The 15,971-nt window shown below is 41.2% G+C and overlaps 1 protein-coding gene across 1 annotated transcript; it reads left to right on the top strand.

The window, feature by feature from the left end:
• The first annotated feature begins 262 nt into the window (after positions 1-262).
• ATP6V0A2 (ATPase, H+ transporting, lysosomal V0 subunit a2) lies at positions 263-15,125 on the top strand. The gene is made up of 19 exons (XM_010133029.1): positions 263-338; positions 1,689-1,786; positions 2,422-2,559; positions 3,067-3,167; positions 3,866-3,992; positions 4,787-4,869; positions 5,183-5,276; positions 5,914-6,126; positions 6,407-6,557; positions 7,295-7,434; positions 8,375-8,532; positions 10,020-10,110; positions 10,411-10,529; positions 10,885-11,095; positions 11,795-11,914; positions 12,036-12,155; positions 13,361-13,478; positions 14,056-14,227; positions 14,776-15,125. Exons 1-19 carry the CDS (start codon positions 323-325, stop codon positions 14,876-14,878), a joined length of 2,373 nt encoding a protein of 790 aa, XP_010131331.1. The 5' UTR covers positions 263-322; the 3' UTR covers positions 14,879-15,125.
• The last annotated feature ends 846 nt before the right edge of the window (positions 15,126-15,971 follow it).

The following is a 15,971-nucleotide window of genomic DNA, read 5'->3' as shown; positions in this document are numbered from 1 at the left end:
TGGCAGGTGGTAGGAGACGGATCTGTAAGAATCGTTACTGGGTGTCAGGTTAAACGTGTAGATGCTGTTCCGGGTATCTGACACACCATTTATTCCAGAAATAATCTGTTAGTGGGTCGGATTTAAAAGTCGAGTAAGTGCTCAGAGACACAGCACATTCCTAACAAGGGGATGACCCGAAGTCACAGAAATAGCTGTGGTTTTTTAGGGGCGGTTGCTCTTTTAAATACCTAATAAGCATTTTGTCCTTCTCCTTCAGCTCAACCCAAATGTGAGTGTATTTCAGAGAAAATTTGTGAATGAAGTGAAGAAGTGTGAAGAGATGGAAAGAATACTCGGTGAGGTTTGTTTTCACGTCTGCCCCTTCTCATCTGCGGCGTTATTAAAGGGTACATGGCTAGTGCGGAACTACAGTGAAGGTTTTCAGGGTTCTTCTAGTCTTCCGAGTCTTGTATGATCTGAATATTCTGGAATCTTAGAGACCTTTCATATATAAGAAAAAAATACACAAACATACTCATATGCTGAGTCTTTTTGTAGGTTTTTGCAGCTGGAGATGACTTCACTTAGCACTGAACCGAGTCAGAACATACAGATATATAACTTAATAGTGCTGCATCAGCTTTGAGCGTATCACAGAGTCGTTTCAGTTGGAAGGAGATCACCTCCAGCTCTAGCAGAGGCAGCTAGGCTGGTTGTCAAGGACTCTGGTGGGATTTGGAATTTGGAGACTTTCCACCCTCTCTGGGTAGCCTGTTCCAGTGTTTTACTGTGATCTCTGGTTCTCAGTTTTGTGAGCTGTAAAATTTACTTTCACTACAATGTGTATATGCTAAATATGTTTTCTGGAGGGTTTTTTGTTAAGCTCAGAGGTGAAGAACTGTCACTAAGCTGTTGCTGATGAATAGTTGGGACCATTTCAGTATTGACTGCTGAAAGGGGAGCTTTACTCTGGATATTTCCTTGACTATCAGATAAACCTTGTTTTTCGTGTTATGTAACTCAGTATCCAAGTACCCTCATAAACATCTGAAGTTAATAATTGTGTTCACATGGTAGTTAATGAATAGAGAAGGGTGTGCAGAGCATTACAGCCAAGAAGCGGATTTCTTTTGTGTACCCCGAGGAAAAGTTACCATTAAAGGGTTCTTTCATTGGGCTCTCTCATCAGAGGCACATGCTGGTCATGCCAAACCATCCCAGTAGCTATTCTGGCAACCTCCCTGCCCAGCATGAGTTGCATTTGTTGACAAGGTTGACTTAAGCCACCTCGTCTGAACACCTTTTATTCCAGACGCGGGTCAACGAGCAGGATGTCAGGTTTTGGCAGATGACACTATTAGCAGAAAGTGGTATCTTGGGGCAGCAAAGAGATGCTGTGAAACGTTAAAAGCTTCATAAAAAGTACTTGTGGTTGGGAAGTGTCAGTCAGAGGACTCTGAAGATAGCTTATGTCTGCAGGCCTGTAAGACACAAACGTTGTGTGTGTTTATTCCTAGCAAACCCCTTGTTTTGAGGGCTGGTGTGTGCGGTGGTGTTAAAATAAATGAATTGAGTAGCTCCAGCCTGGTGCTGGTGTGAGGTGTGACCAGCACTGTCAGTAACAGCTGAAGGGCCGCTCTGCAGCGTTCTAGGAAGGGTAAGGAAAAGCCATTTCCTTTCTGATGCTGTTTTTCTTCTCGCTCCAGGGTATTTAGTCCAAGAAATAAAAAAGGCGGATATTCCGCTTCCTGAAGGAGATGTCGCTCCTCCTGCGCCCTTGCTGAAACATATTTTAGAAATCCAGGTAACTTTTCCATGCAACAGATGCCAAAAATGCAGCTCTGGACCTTGGAACTTTAACTCAAACTTGCTGACTCACCATCTTATGACCTATGGCTTCAGTTCCAGAAGTGTGGCAGGGGTGGGGACAGAAGCATTTGCTTTCGGTTTTGTCCATTTTTTTTTTTTTCTTTCTGCTGGTGTCACTCCAAAGTGACAGTGAGGATTTGGTATTAACACATAAAGAGCAAAGCTTGGTGCCATTTTCTTTGTAAGCTTTTTCTGGTGTTACGTTAGAGATAGAAGCTTGTAAAATGCAGACAGAATTTTGACTGACATTTGGTTTTTCTGCAATTCTGTGACTAGAACAGAAAAGTGTCCGGCACCCTGTACTGTCTGAAATTCTAATTACAAGCCCATGTTACTTAGCTCGGACGCAAATTAGGATCAGAACAGCAGACTCAGCAGATGCCAGTGGAGGATCAGCTGTACTCAGTACAAGTCTTGGGCAGCCTAAGGAATAAAACCTGTGGGGCTTAAGTTAATTAAGGAGTTGGGAAACTCCCATCATGGCAGCACATTAACACGTATTTAAAATTCATCCTCTGCTGATTTCCAAAACAGTGTAACTGATCCTATGTCATTTTTTCTCCGTCTTAGGAACAGTTGCAGAAGCTAGAGACTGAATTGAGGGAAGTAACAAAAAACAAAGAAAAGCTGAAGAAAAACCTGCTGGAACTGACAGAATACCTGTACATGTTAGAGGTCACGCAGAGGTTCGTCAGGAAGACATCTGAGGTACTGCTTGTGCTGTCTGGTGAGGTTGCGTGTCATGAGGCATTTTTGTAGTGCGCTGTTCGTAGGTCTAGCGAACTGCGTGACTTGGTGTCGGGCTTCAGAGCACCGTACGCTGTTGGGGTGATGTGTGCTCAGGAGCTGGAGGGCCTGCCTGGCCGGCTCTCCTGCTGGGCTGTGCCCGGGGACATAGCGAAGAGGAGCTTTGTGACCCCGCTTTTGAATTGTTTGAAAGTTACTGCTGAGGCCAACTGAAAGTGAAGGTGTATTTGGGTTATTTTGATGCATAAATTGTGCTAAGAAATTCACCATGTGACCCTGTGTCAAGGGTTAGGGCCAGGACACCCTGGCAGCCCTGATGGTCATTGCTGAGAGCGGTGCCCTTGAGATCCCGGGATCTTTGTGTTGTCTGAGTTAAACGCAGGGAAGGGGTTTATATTTTTATCGAAATAATTAACTTAATTAGCTTTTCTGCTTTAGAATAATAAATGACTTTTTTTTTTCTGCTAGTATGAATCCCATTTACATACAAATTACGAAGAGTTTCCGTCCATGGAAAACGAGCCATTAATGGATTACAACTGCATGCACAGGCTGGGTGCCAAGCTGGGGTAGGTAGTGGTTTAGTCCACGTGCGGCAGGTTGTCAGCGTGTGCCATTTCCAAACTGCCTGATGTAAATGATGGGCTCTTCTCTTAAAAGATGGAGTGTGGCGTGACTCTAGTCATTTCAGATGAGCCAAACCCTTTCAGACAGGGTAGGGGTCTGGCCCAAATGTACCTTTGTAATGAAATTGCGTTATTTGAAGAGGTAAGTAGGACAGCACCAAAAAAACCTGTCACAAAACTTCCATCAAACCAAGTATGTGTGTTAAGGGAAATCTCTAAATGCTCTAAATCAGAACTTGTCACGCTACTCACACCTTTTTTTTCCTAAGATGAGCATGCCTGGCAGTGTCCGTTGTGAATGTCCTGTTGTTAATGGTATTGCCTACATGCCTTTAAAATGCTCTCTACCACACCCTTGCGAGAGGGTGTCTTACCGAGAAAACAATGAAGAGCCTTACTATCACAGAAAGAAATGAGGTCAGATATGTTCTAGTTGTGTGCTCAGGCCTATGGTCTGTTTCCAAACAGAAATGGAATCTGTTTTATATACCTATTAGTTCCTGTTTAGGGTGCTGCTTCCTTCTCTAGAGAGGGCAGATGTTAAATTATTGGTACTATGGGATCCTGAGTGATGATGTACTCTGCATTTTTAATTTGTCTTGTGGTTTTAGCTTGTTGTTCAAATTTTTCTTTTGCCATAGGTTCATATCTGGGTTAGTTCACATGGCAAAGGTTGAAGCATTTGAAAGAATGCTGTGGAGAGTCTGCAAAGGCTACACCATTCTTACATATGTGGAGCTGGATGAGAGTCTGGAAGATCCCGATACAGTGAGTAAACATCGTAACTATCAGTTTATGTTGTTTGTACTTTTCGTAAGACTTGGAGGAACTGCTGCTCAGGTCTGCCTGCAGTGAATGCAAATGATTTCCCAGTGCCCCTGGAGGGGAAACTATTTTGAAGCATTAGAATTTGAAAGACTTTAAAATTAGAGGTCTCGATGCCACCATGACTATAGGAGCGGCAGTTGATTTATCGTGGGTCAGCCCGATATCGGTGTGCAGAACTTCACTGTGGCGTAGTAGTGACTTTATGGTCATCTGCCTTGATCAGCACACTGGCTGCTTGGATATTTGTTAACTAGCTCTGCACAGTGCCTTACTTTAAAGAGTCATTTTATTCGTTCGTTCAGTGGTTAAGGAAAAAAGTCTAGAGTGCAGCTGGCTGTCTTTGAAGGTTTTTTCTATGAACTTATAAAATTAACTTTCTGTAAATTGGTGATTATGGCACCCTAATATCTCATTTTAAGTTTTTGCTTTGATTCTAATTTGTAACATTTAATTTTTTTAAGACTTTTGTTACTATTCATTCTGAGATGGTAAAATATAATATAATATCCCTTTTATTTACCCTGAAAACTTTCTCTGTTTTTCTCTAATATGCCAAAAAAAAGAGATATTGGCACACTGCAATTTTATTTTTTGACCTTCACTAAAATGGTAAAATGTTAATGCTACCAACATTCAGATTTATTATTTGGCTCTATAATTACGTCACAGTGGAGTTGTTGGTTAAAACCAAACTTCATCAACTTCTTTTTTTTTTTATTTTTTTTTTCCTTTAGGGTGAAACCACAAAATGGATGGTTTTTTTAGTGTCCTATTGGGGTGAACAAATTGGCCAGAAAGTTAAGAAGATTTGTGACTGGTAAGAAGTAAAACTAATATATAGAATTTTTAATACTTGTGTAATTTTCTTCTTAGCTTTCCCCCTGCTCGCCTTCCTGGTTAGTGTTCATGTTTAGGCAAGGTTTTGGAAGCTACATTTGTTCCTCTCTCTGAATTGTGTTTAGCTTTGTAATTGCCCAGTGTACAAATAACTACAGGCAAAATGCTGACTTTCAGTTGAATCTGTCCTGTGGTCATTAAACAGTGTGTTGCAGATTTGACTGGGGCATGAGGCTGGGTGATTTGTTTTGGGTGAGTTTGGTTATTTAAAACAAACTTGTGTTTTTCTGTAGCTATCACTGCCGCGTGTATCCCTATCCAAATAACATGGAGGAGCGCAAGGTGGTTGTTGAGGCTCTAAATGTTCGGATACAAGATCTTCATACTGTGAGTAAATAAGAGTGTTCCCTCTGCTGTAGTTGCTGCACCGCAGGAAATTGTTTGAAGGATCACAGCCTTAAATACATGGATAATTTTCTGAAATAAATAGGGCTTTGGATCTGCATGTGGCTGTGTGTCGTGTCCCTGGTCTCGTGTTGCGTGTGTCTGTTAAACTCCAGGGCACTGGGCATTGCCTTCTGTGCGCAAACTCGTGTTTTTCTGTAGCTATCACTGCCGCGTGTATCCCTATCCAAATAACATGGAGGAGCGCAAGGTGGTTGTTGAGGCTCTAAATGTTCGGATACAAGATCTTCATACTGTGAGTAAATAAGAGTGTTCCCTCTGCTGTAGTTGCTGCACCGCAGGAAATTGTTTGAAGGATCACAGCCTTAAATACATGGATAATTTTCTGAAATAAATAGGGCTTTGGATCTGCATGTGGCTGTGTGTCGTGTCCCTGGTCTCGTGTTGCGTGTGTCTGTTAAACTCCAGGGCACTGGGCATTGCCTTCTGTGCGCGGCAGTGGTTCGTGTGTCCTCCTGCGGATATGATCCAGCACTGGACAAATGCTCGCTGCTCGTACAGGTGTTAATGTAACCACTGTTACCACTTCAGTGAAATCTGGGCTTTTTCTTGGACAAAGGTGCTGCATAAAACTGAGGATTACTTACGCCAAGTCTTGTGTAAAGCATCCGAATCCGTCTACACGTGGGTGATCCAAGTGAAGAAGATGAAAGCCATATATCATGTGCTCAACCTGTGCAGTTTTGATGTCACCAATAAATGTTTGATTGCTGAAGTTTGGTGTCCAGTGGCTGATCTGCAAAATTTGCGCCATGCGTTGGAGGAAGGTTCAGTAAGTCAGCTGAGTGCTCCCTGATGTTAAAACTTTTGTCTTGCCTGGCATTTCGTATAAAGTAAGGATTAGAACGTTGTACATAATCAGTGTTTTTAGAGGAACAGATTAATGCTTTTTTATTTTTTTTTAAGAAGGCACAAAGGGATAAACTTGGTGCTTAATTTAGGGATGTTTCAGGGTCAATGAAACTGCTCATAGAGGAAATGTTCTCACTTGGATTAGATTAAGCATCAACTGAGGTTTTATATAAATGCATCTTCTTTCTGTCTGTCATTAGAGGAAGAGTGGAGCTACAGTTTCGTCATTCATGAATACCATCCCAACAACACAACCTCCTCCAACCTTGATACGTACCAATAAATTCACCTCAGGCTTCCAAAACATCGTTGATGCTTATGGAGTTGGAAACTATGGGGAAGTTAATCCAGGTTGGTCTGTCTGAAGTCTAAACTGTGAGCTGTGCTGCCATTACTGCTTGCTCGTTATGTGTTTAAATACTGTGCTGAACTGGACACCAGTAAAGGCAAAGTGGTGCCAGCATACTGCTGATTAGTGGCTGGTTTAAAATTTTGGTAGCTCATCAGTGATGCTCCAAGGAGCAAGATGGGATTTCACTTTGCTGAGTTATTTTAGCATTAAAGATGCTGGCAAAAGCTGTGTAATGTTTCTTTATATGTTTTACCTCGGATAAGATAAATATAGGGGGACAAATCTCACCTTTGGTAATGGCTGTTGATCTTACTGAAGCGTGGAGATCATCTCTTGAAAAAACCCAGCTTATTGTATAGCCCAGTTAGTTTAATGTCCTTCTGTATTTTTGTAGCTCTGACCGTGTCATGCTGTACAGGGAATTTACATACAGAGCCAAAATAGCTGTGGTGGAAAAAGTGTTTGGTTTTTGTTTCCTTTTTATTATCCTCAGAATTGTCAGCTAATGCTCAACTGTGGAGTTGTCGTTACTAAGGGGAACGCAATAAGCAAGCTTTGAACTGAGTTAAATTTACAGTGTGGGGGAAAGGTCTGTTAGTAGGGAGTGAAATGTCTTTCAAGCTTAAAAGGGAAAATTGTTTCAGAGGTTAAACTGGTTGAATTGCTTATGCAAAATTCAGGTAGGAGCATCAGCTGTTGGGCTGCCTGCCTGAAACCTGTTCTGTTGTCGTTTCAGCTCCCTATACCATCATCACTTTCCCCTTCTTGTTTGCTGTGATGTTTGGAGACTTTGGGCATGGGCTACTCATGTTCATATTTGCACTCCTGACAATACTTTTTGAAAACCACCCTAGATTACGAAGATCGCAAGATGAGGTAAGAGGACTAACAAATTTACTCCCCATCCAGCAAGAGAACTTCAATTGCATGTTATTGTGTTTCTGGAAAGTGCTATTTACTGCACATGTAGTAGCCTGGGGCTTTCCCCTGTGTTTCAGGATTTTCTGTGTTGAAAGTTCCCATATTCCTCAAGATTCGTGTGATATCTGAACACACTGTTCACTTCTTTTGAAAGGGCAGAAATAAGTTGGGTGAAAGACTGACAAAAATTAGTTGATACTGTTGGGCTTGTCTTCCCTTCTGCGAGGGCTGTTTAGTGATGTGTGCGTTTTACAGAATGGGGTTACAATGACTGACGTGAGGAGAAAATGATTCTTTCAAATTCCATCTTCTTTTATTGTTTCTGAAAAGGAGTCATAGTTAGCAATTTAGTAAACTTAAACTAATTCTTTAATCAGGTGTTCCTACACCTGCATATCTCATTAGAATTATATTTAATTAAGAATGGCTGCAAATGTCTAATTTCTTGTAAAGTAGTCCCGGGAAGGAAACCTGGTTTAAAAAGACTGTTTGTTAGTGTAACAATGCCAGTGAGAAAAGTCTCAGTTTATGCTGTGGGAGCTCACACGGTAACTTCAAATCCCTGCATTCCATTTAAACTCCAGTTGTCTGAAAATTTTTCTTGCTGCCAGCTGTTTCCTCAGGCCTGTCAACCTTTGCGTGTCGGTCCCTGTGAGTGTGGGGAGATGACTTGCACCCGCTTGGTGACTGTAAATCACGTATTCACACACTTAAAGCAAAGTTCTGTTACAATTTGATTTGCCTGAGGTTTCTTTGTGTTCCTTAATGACTGTTCACAAGGCTTTAGTTTTTAGAAGTCTTTGTATGGTCAAAATGTTTCTCTTAAATGTCTAGATAACGGTTGTTCACCTAGTAGATGATATTCTCTATTTTTTCTTGTTTCCAATACTTACAGATAATGAAAATGTTATTTGAAGGCCGGTACATTATTTTGTTGATGGGTCTGTTTTCTGTATACACTGGATTGATCTATAACGACTGCTTTTCAAAGTCGTTAAATGTATTTGGTTCTGGATGGAACGTTTCGGCGATGTTTGACCAGAAGGTTTGGCGGTGAGTAGCATGCCTCCGTTTGCTATACCACTAAAATGTAACGCTTTAACCCTTTTGCTCACCCATTTTAACCATCCTTTCCTTGAAAGTAGTCAGTAAATGTAGTGAAATCTTGTAAAACCTAGTTGTTAAAGTAGCAAGTTCTGGTGCAGTAAAGGCTAAGTGATGCATCTACGCTTAGAATAAAAAAGGCAAAACGAAAAAATCACATTGCTCATTGTCTTAAATTGGGAATTGCACAGAGAGCACAATTTCGTGCAAAAATGCTGTTAGAATTTGAAGTCAATTCAGTCAATCTGTGAGGTTAATCTTGTGTTTATCAGTGCTGCTTTACTGGATTTCTATGACCACCAGTCCCCTGGAACAGATTCTGTTGCAATATTCTAATGACAATTGCTAGCTAAGAACTTTTAGTCATTAAAACCTGCAGCTGGCACAGGATCTTTTTATTGGTAGCAAGAACTCCCACTTAAGGTGTGTGTTGCATCTTCTTATTGTGGTCTCACATTCTTAGGAATGGCGGGAGAGTTCAGTAGTAGTGTAAAATCCTAGCAGAAGGCACTGCAACTTGGTGGTGTCCTGTATTCCTTTTGTTTATTAAAAGTGCTCTGCCTCCTGCGTTATGGTTTGTCGTCATACTGAGGGGTTGAGTTTGTCTCCAGTTACGCTATTTTCCAAGAGAGGTTTCTGAATATATATGTGTGTGTCTATATATATCTCAGATTTTGAGAGGAACAGGAAACAGAAGGCTAGTTTTAGAGAAGTTTGTCCTAGGTCATGCTTCCGGAATGATGGCCAAGCAGCATTAGTATCTACTGTAAATAAATCAACAATTAATGGAATAAATTAATTACCTAATAATTACTAGCCTTTGCACAGTCTTTCTGGATAGTAAAAAGGAGGAAAAATAGGTTATGTGAATTGGCTAACCTGCTTTTTCACAGAGTGGGGTAACCTCATCGTTTTGAGGTGTCGCAGCCCTTTGGTGTTTAAATGTTCACAGCTTGCATCTCGTTTTGCCTCAAAAACAGGAAGCGGCTTAAAATAGTCAAACCCACCGACTTCACTTAAAATGTGAACAGGTCGTGGGTGCTGCTTTAATGAAATCTCTGTGAAGTGAGAGTGGAAATTCATCCAATGCAAAAGGGAAAATAAGTATCAGTGATGCTTTGAATGTTACTGAATTTTATAGAAAAGCAAACTGTGAGCTTTTAAATGAAACTTCCCAGTGTAGGGGAATGAGGAACAAAATCCAGACACTTTCCTTTCAAAGACAGTGCAAATAAAGCCCAAGCTGTGAGTTTCTAGAGATGGGGTGTGGGGTTTTTTGTTTATTATTGTTTTTATTAGCCAAGCATTTTGTGCTTATTCTTTTAAAGCCTGACAGTGGGTGAGCTAGTCATACAGAGTCCTGCAGAACTGGAAGTATGTGGTGTCATGGTGTTTAAACAATGTCGGGTCTGATTGTGTTTTTTCTTTCTCTGCAGTCTTGAGGATCTGAAGTCTAATCATTTTTTAACACTGGATCCGAACGTTACTGGTGTATACAGTGGGGTTTATCCCTTTGGAATTGATCCGGTTAGTTTTATTCTTTGAAATTACTCGTTAGCGATGGTCAGTCGTTTGTAAATGTGATTTTGGTACTTGTATTAGGAAGATGAATCAGTATGGAAAAAATACATTTCTGCTTGCATTCTCCAGTCAAAAAGAGCTTTTCCCTTCATGAGTCAAAGGAAGATTTAACTATTCTCGCAGAACTCGAATTTCAGTTGTGATGCCCGTTTGAGGTAGAATTCTGGTCTCCAGCAGAGAAAGGATATGGTTTCATTCCTTCTGTTACACTGCTGTTTAATGCTGGGTTTGTCTTCTCTTCTTCAGATATGGAATTTGGCAAGCAACCGCCTCAGTTTTTTAAATTCTTTCAAAATGAAAATGTCTGTGATTTTTGGAGTGACTCACATGACGTTTGGAGTTGTATTGGGGGTATTTAACCACTTGTAAGTACAAGAAGTTAAGATAATATTAAACATAGTCGATTTTGTCAAGTCTTGAATTACAACAGTTAATCTGCTAAGAGAAAATGGAACAATATTTTAAAAAACAGAGTAACAGCAATTCTGAAAACTCTTCTTAAAAAGGCAGCAGCAGAGAGGTCTTCCTTCACGTCTTGATTTCCACTGCAATTCCTGCTTAAAATGTCACTCAGTATGAAGAAATCAGCTCTGGACTGTGTTTCAGTCTCGCTGGGTATCGAGGTGGTCTTTGGGGCATGCACTTAGATTGAGCTTTCTTTGTAAAACTTACTTTTCATTTCTTTCTCCATTTTTTTTTTTTTTTTTTTTTATCTTTTAGGCATTTCAGGAAGAAGTATAATATTTATTTGGTTTTTTTTCCTGAGCTTTTATTCCTGATGTGCATCTTTGGCTACCTTGTGTTTCTGATCTTCTTTAAATGGTTGGCGTACTCTGCAGAGGATGCCACATCAGCTCCCAGTATCCTGATTCAATTTATTAACATGTTCCTGTTCATTGGTGGTGAAACAGATGCCTTCTACACTGGACAGGTCAGTGGTGTTCCTGCAGCTTCTGGAGATCCCGTGTTCCCCGTGCAGATAACACTTTACCGGTCATGAAAGGCGGGTGGCTGAGGTTCCCCTAGGAAGGGCAATGTATCAAATGAAGGGGAAATTGAAGAAACAGTATGATTAAATAAAATATGTAATCTTTAACTGGTTGTAAGATTTTACACAGTGACTTGTGAAAGTGGTATGGTATGTTCAGGTTGCTACCGTAAACCACAGTCTGTCCTTGTGGAGAAAAGGAGGTGCTTTATTTGCATCTATCGGCTATAGGTCTTCTTAAATGGAAGAGTGGGATAATAATCCTGGGTTTTTAATGGATTTATGGATTCTTAAAATTTTTCTAGAACAAAATCTCCCAGGTTAAAATTAGGCTAGAGAACAGTCTCATGCTTGTAATTTTGATGCTTTTCTCTGTGCTGTAAATAATTTTATTAAGCAGAATGTCAGTAATGCCTTAATCTGGAACCCAGTCCTGAAGGTGCTGGATGTCTGCAACACAATTTAAGGGCCTGATTAAGTAAAATTCTTGGTCGTGTGTTCACTTTGGAGCACATGCCCACCGAAATCAGTACTGGGCTCATTTTTTCTGATGCTCTAACAGGCCGTTAGCGGGAAATGGGAAGGCTTTTCCTACTTCGGATTTTGTGATCTAATCTAATTTTCCCTTTCCCCTTCCCACAGCTTGCTCTGCAGAGGTTTTTACTCAGCATTGCTTTTCTTTCTGTTCCTGTGCTGCTTTTTGGTAAACCACTTTATTTGTATTGGCTGCGCGGTGGAGGCCGAGGCATTAGAATGTACAGGGTAAGTCATAAGAGACACTTGCTGTTCCTCTAGCTCTTTTTGCCTTTGCCTCTGACTGCTTTAAGTTTTTAAAATGACGCTGGCAGTCCGCTCGAAGACATGATACGTTTCCGTTTTGTAGAGCGGCTACAAGTTAATTCGAAAAGAAAGCGAGGAAGAACTTTCTCTGCTGAGATGTCATGATGTGGAAGAAGGAAGCAGCCATTCAGACAGTGGGCGCAGAGAGGGGGATGGAGAGGAGGTAAAGCTTTTATTTCATCTCTAGTTTCCTTAAAAGCCAATTAGAAGTGGAAAATCAAGAAGCTAAGCTATACACTGAGACCCTGGAAGATTTCAAGAAAATCAGCTGAGCCTTTACAAAGACCTTGATGCCTGAATGCCACTTGCTTGCTTTTATTTGTTGTTATTTTATCGTTATTTATGGTATGTTCAGATTGTTACCGTAAACCACAGTCTGTCCTTGTGGAGAAAAGGAGGTGCTTTATTTGCATCTATCGGCGTTAGGTTTTCTTAAATGGAAGATGGGATAATAATCCTGGGTTTTTAGTAGATTTATGGATTCTTAAAATCAAGGCAAGAGGCTGACTGCCCAGCTCCCTGTTAATTAATCTTGGCTTTTCATTCAGACAAAAGTCTTTTTATGTCTGTGAATTACGCCTTGTGATGCGGATTATTGCCAATGGCGGCTGGGGGACGTGGGTGGCATTCCTAGTCCCCAGCTATTGCTGCTCTTTAGTTTGGGCAAATTCCTAAAGGTCTTGGCAGATTCCAATGATTTCATGTGAATTGAAAGATGAAGAAACTGCTTCAGTTTCCCTCGGTGCAGCCTGTGTACGGTACTTCACCAGGGTATTAGACTCTTGCTCCTTATGTATAGAAAATTGTTTGCTTAAATAAAAGGCGTCACAGTTCCACGCAAAGTAAGTGTTGAAATTTGCAGTAATACTAGTCTTGGAACTTTCTGTTAGCAACCAGTACATCTATTTCACTTTTACAGAATTAATGTAGGTATTTTTCTATCGCTAACATAACTAATAACTAATTCTGCTTTTCAAGATGCAAAAATTGACATTGTAAACTTAGGACCTCAACAGAATTAATGAGAATAAATAGAATTAATTAGAAACATCCTCGGCTTTGCTACTTAGGAGTTTTCAGATATTAGATCATATTCCCTGTGGAAAACATGAATTGATTAATTTTTATCTATCAACAAAGAAATTGGGGAAGCTAACTGGAAAACAAGAGCGTCTGGTGGTTTTTGTAAATGTTGTCCTGTGATAAGGATCTGAGCCATAGCAGAACTTTTGTACTTGGTGTGAAATCAGTCTATTGCCCTGTAGTGGATTTTGTTCCGTGTTTATCAAGATGTGCAGATGCGTGTTTTTGTTCTGTCATGCCATGCTACGTGGTTTAAATGGATACAAATGTATTTTTCTATTTTAGCTTGATTTTGCAGATGTTTTTATGAATCAGGCAATCCATACCATTGAATACTGTCTAGGATGTATTTCTAATACAGCCTCGTATCTGAGACTCTGGGCGTTAAGTCTTGCTCACGCACGTAAGTGGGGTTTTGGGGGTTTTTTTTGTTTGTTTATTTTTTCCATGGATGTTAATTTTTGATGCTGGTTAGAGGGGGGCTGGCCTGTCGAAATGATACTACTATGAAATTACCTTGTTCTTAATAAAAAAAGAATCCCTTCTTAAACTACTCATGACCTAGGGAAGGTCTAAAACTAAAATGGTGACATGCTGTTTGGAGTCTAGTAGATTCCTTCACAGATTGCTCTGGGCTGTGAAGAGGTCGATTGTCCGAGCACGATGTTACCTCCCGTGGCAGTGTACCAGCAGTCCCAGTACCATCTCCTGTTGCCCGGCGATTGCCCAGTCTGGGAGGTGTTTGGGCACTTGCCAGTGGTGTCGTGGTGTTAAACGCTGCCATCAGTAGATCCTGTTTTGGAACAGGGATGTACCTTGAAGTGTTTCAAGGAGGGAGGGGGGACAACTAACTGGGGCGAGGGGTTCCCACGTTCAGCAGATCCTGTAACGCTGGTTAAACTGGAACACGGGTCAGTTAGTCGCTCGCTGGGTGACTGCGTGCAGTGTCAGCACTAACGATGACAACCTTTTGTTAACAGAGTTATCAGAAGTTCTGTGGCAGATGGTGATGAGGGTGGGTCTTCGTGTGGACACGTCCTACGGGGTCGTGCTGCTAGTCCCAGTTCTAGCCCTTTTTGCTGTGCTAACAGTTTCTATTCTGCTGGTCATGGAGGGGCTCTCCGCGTTTCTCCATGCCATACGACTTCACTGGTAAGTTCATCGCTTTGAATTTTTTGGACAAAATACCAGGTGCCCTGTTAAAAACTAAAGTGTGAAATTCAACAGCCACGTGCTGCTGATATAAATGTGTTTAATCATATTAAATAAATGGATTGTCAGTTGAACGTGATTGTTCCTCTAATATTTTCAGTAAATTAAAATACTATGATGGCTTATGCACGTTAACCTACCACATTCAGAGTTGATTTTGGTGCAGACGATGAGCACATTTGAGTTATTTTAGTGCAGCTTTTCATACTGCAGAACATTGGTAACGTGGATGAGTGTTTTTCATTTCAGTCTGGTTGTGCCACTGAATGGCTTTGGCCTGTGTTATCTGTTTGGTTCAACAGAATGTTTATATTAGCGAGCAAAACCTTTGCTGAAGTGGGGACTGTGCTAGGGAGGTTCAGTAGCTGCACAGAAAGCCCGACTTAGGCGTAGGGTTTGTTCCCCTCTTGGGCTGCGCAGTTCTGTCTCGTGACCACCATTCGTTTTGGATTAATTAACAGATTCTGGTTGGTTTTGTCTCGTTTCAGGGTGGAATTTCAGAACAAATTCTACTCCGGTGGAGGATACAAGTTTACGCCTTTCTCTTTTAAGCACATTTCTTTACATTTTAATAAAGACGATATGGCATAGTTTGGTTGCTGTCAGCAGGAACATTTGGAATTTGCAAATAATCCAGGATTTCACCTCTGGATGGTTTCTTGTAGGACAAAGTGTTCTTCACTGATTGCCTTATAATGCAGCCAAATAATTCTGTAATATATACCTCCCACAGAGATACATAGCAGATCTGGAGCATCTTGTAAAGTATATAGATATAAAATGTACATTTTTCTTGACAAACTAATATTGTAAATTAATTTTATTCTTAAAAAAAAAAGTTGTTACAGCTTGTCCTAAAACGAGCGTAGGTGGGATTTTTTTGTTGTGGAGGCTGTTTATTTTCTTGAATTACTACTTTTAAGGTATCTAAAAGACTTTTTATCATATTAAACATTCATTCCTAATCACATTCTTCAGCAGGCTCCCATCTCATGCACTGTGGGAACAATGCAACAGAAGCAACGTGTGCTTTCAGGGTGTATTCCCGAAGGATGGTGAAATGTAAATTTATACATAACAATGCAACGTGCTCCTTTTGGCCATGTGTAAAATTGCACCAAAACCCTTAACTGTTTATCCTGGGAAGCCGCGCTGCTGTTTGAGGCAGGGTTGGAAGAGGGGACTAAAGTATTAGCCCCTTATTTCTCTGTAAGGAGGAGCTTCCTCATCCGTGCAAAGCAAGTTGTGTGCAGCACCGCGCTTGCACCAACCTTGATGGGTAAAAGCCTCGGCAAGAGTCTTACACGGTTTGCGTGAGGCCTCGAGTAAAAGAACCAAAGTGGCTGTGAGAGATTTTTATCCCAGGTTCTGGTTTTACGCTCTGCTCCCGTGCGGCGTTTCCACTCCGAGGAGTAACTTCTGCAGGGGGAGTAACGCCTGGCCCTGGCCCCCTGTTCGTGCTGAGGCTGATCCAAGGTTATACCGAACAGGTGGAAGGGGGTCGTTCTGTTTTATGTTTTGTGCGATCAATATGGGGATATTACCGCGATGGTTTAACCTGCGCCCTAGCAGCCTCAGTTAAATTTTGCACTTGTTTCATACGATTCCAAATAAAACCTCGTTCGCGCTGTTCCGAGTGGGCCCTGTCGCTGCGCCTGGAGCGGGGCCGCGCTCCCCTCCGCCC

This window comes from Buceros rhinoceros, unplaced genomic scaffold (genome assembly GCF_000710305.1).
Source record: "Buceros rhinoceros silvestris isolate BGI_N320 unplaced genomic scaffold, ASM71030v1 scaffold21683, whole genome shotgun sequence".
Lineage (NCBI taxonomy): Eukaryota > Metazoa > Chordata > Aves > Bucerotiformes > Bucerotidae > Buceros > Buceros rhinoceros.
This window is presented reverse-complemented; position numbering and strand designations above follow the sequence as displayed.